We start from the raw sequence: 5,924 nt of genomic DNA on the forward strand, positions 1-5,924 counted from the left end.
GGGTCTGAAAAGTGCCTTTTCTTTCTCCCCTAAAATTCTGCTCTGGGTTTGCTGAGATACATCACCCCCCTTCCAGCACTTGCATTTTCAGCACAATGTTGGCAGCAGCCCAAATGACAAGTGCACATGCACATTCTAAAGGCTGGGCCCTCCTGAGCCAGCACGCATGACACGGGAGCAGCCAGCCTCTCAGATACCTGAGCCAGGGGGCCCCTTGACTTCAATGTCCCATTCCCCTCCGGGGGCACCACATGGAGCAGGAGCTCCCCCAAGTTGAGGGAGGGAAGGAGAGAGAAAAAGAGATGCTCGGTTACCCCCAAAGCTAGCCAATGGCCCCAGCAACCCATCCCCAAGGTACCAGCTATTTCCTGTTGGTAGCTTGGGCAGTGCTGAAGGTTCGGGTTCAAACCCCGCTGCTGTATGATGCGGGGGTTGCATGTAACCCCATTTGCTTTTACATTTGTCTTTTTTAAAAGAAAACCTACAGGATTAAATACAAAAATATTTAACTAAAAGAATGTTCTTTAAATGGCAACGTCAAGCGTTCAAAAGTCAGGAAATGCCAGGACTTAGGGTGCCCCTTACCCTAGCCCTTAGGTACCTCTCTGGCCCCCTCCCAGTCCAACACATTCATCCTTTCAGCACCCCTGGGAGATGGTACTTCCCAAGCAGCACCACCTTACAGTTGAGGAACAGAGAGACAAGGACTTGCTCAAGTTTCCCCAGGCAGAGCAGGGCCCGGACTGCCCATCTCCTGAGCCCCAGGTTAGCACCATAACCACTGGACCAGCCGTCCTGAAGCTGACCCTGTGCTGCAATCTTTCTATGTTTTGCACAGGATCCTCCCTCGTTCAGGGCACTGGAGTGACAGTGCTCGGGGAGGAGTGAATGAGACTCTTTTTACAGTTCAGGGCAATGCACCCATATTCCCCCTCATGGGCCAGCCATGGCACCCACTGTAAAATCCTCAGCCACCAGCTCTCTTGGGCAAAGACCCGCGTCTCTCCCTCCCGACTGGGGTATTTCCAGACTGCCTAACTCCCTGCCGACATGGCTGGGCTGCCCAACCTGGCTGCTTTTACTTTTCTCCTCAGCGACAGTAAATGGTGGAGTTGCCCCAGTTAAACTACCACCCAGCCCTTTCTAAGCAAGCCCATTTATTCTTAAGGGAAGAGATTACAGAGAAAACAGATTAAAAACAATAAAAGAACCTGCACGCATGCTAATAAGCTCACCAGAATCACCCCACCCACAGGCTCTGGCAGGAGTCAGTCCTTCAGACCCCAGCAAGGGGGTTTTCTGGGGTTACAAGTTCATAACAGCCCCAGCTCAGAACAAGCACCCATCAGTCTTGTGGGGCCTCGTAGGCCAAAGTCCTTCCAGCCTGTCCAAGGAAGGATTGGGGGCCCCCAGCACAGAAGGTCCTGTCTGTTTGCTGGATCGGGAACACGGCCATTTATCCCAAAGTCCTTTCTTTGTCGGCTGGTCTCTGGCAGGGCCAGCATTAGACTCACTGAAGTCCAGGGGCGGAAGCTAAGGAGTGGGCCCCCATCCCGCTAAAGCCTGAGCTGCCTGGTGTCACCGCTCGCCCCCTGGATGTTTGGAAACCTCTGCTTTAGTGTGATTTATTTCCTCTTTTAGAGATGAAATGACTGTCATACTCGCACTACATTTACCCCAGTGACTCTGTAGATATGGTGTAACAGCTTCGTGGAGCTCCCCGTGGCAAGGGGCCCCGGTCAGTTGCCCCCTAACGCCGGCCCTGGTCTCTGGAGAATCCAGTCTGACCCAGCAGGCAGAGACAGGATAATGGTTTGGTTAAGGCAGGTGATGCCAGCCAAGTCACTTAAGCCACAGGGTCAGCAGGTGGACACTAACTGTGCGTGCTTCATTTTCTGGAGGCTGCATTTGAGACGCTGTCTGTGGGGTCACTGAGAGCCAGCGCCCCTGGAGCCTGGCTACCCAACGTGGAAATGTCTCTCGTGCCAGAGACCTGCCTCACTGACTGGTCGTTTTCTTCCCCCCTTTTCCTGGAGACATTCCGGCTGCGAAGGAAAGTTTGCCAGTGGGAAGCGAAGGGGAAAATGAGCGAGGGTCCCAGGGCACCCTAGGCCGGGAGCAGGGGTCTCGCTCTCGGACCTAGGCTGCAATTCCCAGTTACTTCTTGCTGTTTGTGATCAACCGGAGCACCTGGAATTAGCCCCTTGCATTAGCGCCTCCTGCCCAGAGCAGAGAGCCCAGGGCCCTAAGCCCAGGGGAGCACCCGACTCCCGCCCCATCAACGGGGGGCTGCTCGGGGGTGGCGTGAGACTGTTTGGTCGCCGCTCACTGAGCCAGGGGCTGGTGGGTGCTCAGGGGAGCTGCTGAAAGGGCAGAACCAGGCCGCGCTCCTCGCCGAATAAGCAGCCGTTTGACCTAGTTCCTCCCCCCGCTCCAGGAGGCAGCCGGGACTCGAGGCGAGCCGCTGAATCCCACTTTGCCTTCGCTCCTCGGTTACGCGAGCTCAGCCTTGCCTGGGGGCGGTGGGCTTTGGGACCCTGAAGCCCCCTCACTGCCGGTGCTCGGCTGCGCTCCTCCGAGAGCTCCTTTGCAGCAGGTGCCTGGGCCCGGCCATGGCCCCTGCCTTGGGGGGCCGGGCAGAGCCGGGCGCGCCGCCGCCCCGGTCCCCCTAGTCCCCTGGGGCCGCGCGGTGCGGACTCGGCCCTGCCCGGCGGAGAGGGGCCGGGGGGCCGGGGGGGGGCTGCACCCGAAGTTACAAATAGCCGAGATATAAAAACACCAGCCCCGGCTGCAGCTTCGCTTCCTGCACAGCGCGCACCGCGGAACCGCAGCAGCTGCACCCTGACTTCCTCCCCCAGCCCCAGCCCGCGCCTGCTGCAAGCGCCGCGCCGAGCCGAGCCGAGCCAGGGGCTGCCCGGGCCGATGGGACGCCGGCTCGCCGCTCCGAGCCGCGTGGAGATGGAGCCCCGCAGGGGAGCAGCCGCGCCTCGCACCCGGCGCTGATTGCGGGGGGCGCGGGGAGTGCGGAGAGTTCCTGGGACGGCTCCCCCCTTGGCTGCAGGCGGGGGGCTCTGAGCTGGCCCCCGCTCTCGCCTGCCCCTCGCACTTGGGGAGGAAACTTTCCTCCTTTCTGGCCCTTTCCTCTTTTCCAATCTGGATTTGGGAGCCTGGAAGCAGCTTTCTGGGCTGGGCCGGAGCAGCAGGATGGGCAACGCGGCCGGCAGCGTGGAGCAGGCTCCGGCCAAGGAGACTAAGACCCAGCCACCGGCGACAACTCTGCCAGCCAAGCAGCCTGCGCCCCCGAAGCAGCCCATGCCCAGCGCTGGGGAGCTGGAGGAAAGATTCACCCATGTGCTGGTAAGTCCCTGCGCCCCCAGGACCGCCCGCCTGCCCCCCTCCGTTCCCAGCAGCCCCAGTGGGTCTCTGCGGGGAGCAATGTACAGTGACAGCATCTAGTGTTTAACTGCCAGAGGATGTCTGAGGCTGCAGTGCACCCAGGGGGACCCTGTAACCTTCCCCCTCTGGCTGGCCTGGAAGACAACTTTCTGGAATTGCCCATTGGAGCAGGGAGGGGCTCAAGGCGGCGGCCCCATGGTGTCCAAGTCACTGGGGCGGTGGGGCCAGCACACAGGACTGGCCGGCCCAGCCCCCATTTCTATCCAAGCGTGATGGTCCTGTGTCCAGAGAGAAGGTCACCGCTCCCTCTCCAAAGCTGGTGGGTGATGCTTCTTGGCCTCTCGCCCTTGGGGAGGAAATATCTGGCCTCCTGGAGAAGTTGTTCTGTGGGCGGGTGTGTGAGAGTAAGAGAAAACCCATCTGATATTAAGGCATCTCTGAGGGGACCCCACTGCACGCCCACCCAGCCACGTGCCCGCCCTGAGCTAGGTCTGCACCCTAACTTTTCACTCCTGTGTTCTTGCAACACGACCGTTCTCTCGGCTGCCTGGCTAGCTGGGCCTGAGCCTTGCAAACGGAAGCAGATCTCTCTCTGCTTTCCAAAAAGAGAGAATGGATGGTTCACAATGTCAATTTAAAATGGACGGGCGTTGGCCAGGGGAACCCCCGGGCAAGAGCAGTGAGGTTCTGACACGTCACTTCCCTCGCCCTTTGATTTGTAATTTGATTCAGTGCCTTGACCTTTGGGATTGTTGGGAGACAGACCTGGGGAGAAGGGGTTAAATTCTAACCCAGAGATTTAGTGCTTGGCCCGCTCCTGGCACAGCCTAGAATTTAGATGTTTTGGAAACTGTCGTTTGCCAGATTGCATAATTGGTCCAGCGAATCCGCGATCCTGCCTTTGGCAGCAGCCAATTCCTGATAGTCCAGTGAGTGTGTGTGGGTGTAATGCACTCAGCCCCCTGGGCAGTGCTGCACACCAGAGGAGGTGAACCGTTCCTTCCTGACCTCTGCAGCCATCAGTTTGTGTCCTTCAGTTGCATGGCCATGCGTCTTTGGTATTTGGGGTCCATCCTTGTTTTAAATCTAGTCTCGGATTTGACTCTCTGCCCTCCTGCAGCAAGGAATTCCGCAAGTTGTTTATATGCTGCTTCAATTTGTTGTTCAATTGAGTGGCTTCACCCCCCCCCCCATCCAGTTATGGGACAAGCACAAACCGAAGGGAACAATCCGGCTTTCACAGTCACTAGAGCTCTTTGAAATCTCCAACACCTCAGTCAAACCTTCTCTAATGCTACTGGTTTCCATGCTAAACAATATTTGATTTTGAAATTCCTTGTTTTAGAGACCTCCCCCCTACACACGCTTCCATCCTTGTCACCAGCTTTGCTCTCCTTCTAGGCCTTTTTCAGCCTCTGCTCAGCTCAGTGGGAGGTGATGAATACTGGGCACAGAGCTGCAGATTGGGATCCACTCCTGGTTTAAGTTAAGAGGCCGTAATTACACAATATTGTGTATTGCATTTTCCCCCTTTTATCCCATTCAGGGAGCCTATTTGTTTGTGTTTACCTGCTGCTCCTGCTTCCGTCACTGCCTCACTCCTGGGACTAGTCCTAGCTCAGCTCTCAGGGGCTCTCCCAAGATCAGCGTCCATCAGTTTGCCACTGCATGTTACGCTTGATCAAGTTATAACAAGAGTTGGGGTAACGTTTTCAGAAGTGCATAGGGGAGGCTAAGCTCCTGAGTGCCTAAGTCCCTTTTGGAAATGGGATTTCATTAGAACAGCCAGACAGGGTTAGACCAAAGGTCCATCTAGCCCAGTATCCTGTCTACCGACAGTGGCCAATGCCAGGTGCCCCAAAGGGAATGAACAGACAGGTTATCATCAAGTGATCCATCCCCTGTCGCCCAATCCCAGCTTCTGGCAAACAGAGGCTAGGGACACCATTCCTGCCCATCCTGGCTAATAGCCACTGATGAACCTATCCTCCATGAATCTGTCTAGCTCCTTTTTGAATCTCGTTATAGTATTGGCCTTCGCAACATCCTCTGGCAAGGAGTTCCATGGGTTGACAGTGCATTGCGTAAAAAAATACTTTCTTGTGTTTGTTTTAAACCTGCTACGTATTAATTTCATTTGGTGGCCCCTTGTTCTTGTATTATGAGGAGGAGTAAATAACACTTCCTTGTTTACTTTCCTATATCACTCATGATTTTATAGCCCTCTGTCATGTCCCCCCTTAGTCGCCTTTTTTCCAAGCTCCTCAGACTCTTGGTCTTGCCTGTACAGTTGCTGGAACTAAGCCATGTTATAAACATGTTAGAGCGGTGGCGCTTATACTATGTAATCCCTGCACAGCACCTATTGCAGACACTCTGGTGACAGGTCCTTTAAACATTCCCCTAAACTGGTCCTTTCACCTCCTGTCATTCCGCCAAGTCCTTCAGTACGTTCACGTCCACTTGGCATTTCTCACAATCTCCTCCATCGTGGGGTTGTTTTTTTTTTTTTTTTTTTTTTTTTTTTT

At 55.7% G+C, this 5,924-nt stretch overlaps 1 protein-coding gene across 1 annotated transcript in view; it reads left to right on the forward strand.

Annotated features, from left to right (window-relative positions):
- The first annotated feature begins 3,151 nt into the window (after positions 1-3,151).
- The window catches only part of FMNL1 (formin like 1), a 61,341-nt gene continuing 58,568 nt past the window's right edge, over positions 3,152-5,924 (forward strand). The window contains exon 1 of the mRNA XM_029913148.1: positions 3,152-3,357. Coding sequence (XP_029769008.1) covers positions 3,205-3,357 — 153 coding nt within the window. The 5' untranslated portion in view covers positions 3,152-3,204. The remainder of the gene's footprint in view (positions 3,358-5,924) is intronic.

This window comes from Terrapene carolina, unplaced genomic scaffold (assembly GCF_002925995.2).
Source record: "Terrapene carolina triunguis isolate 2854851 unplaced genomic scaffold, T_m_triunguis-2.0 Scaffold495, whole genome shotgun sequence".
Taxonomy (NCBI): Eukaryota; Metazoa; Chordata; order Testudines; family Emydidae; genus Terrapene; species Terrapene triunguis.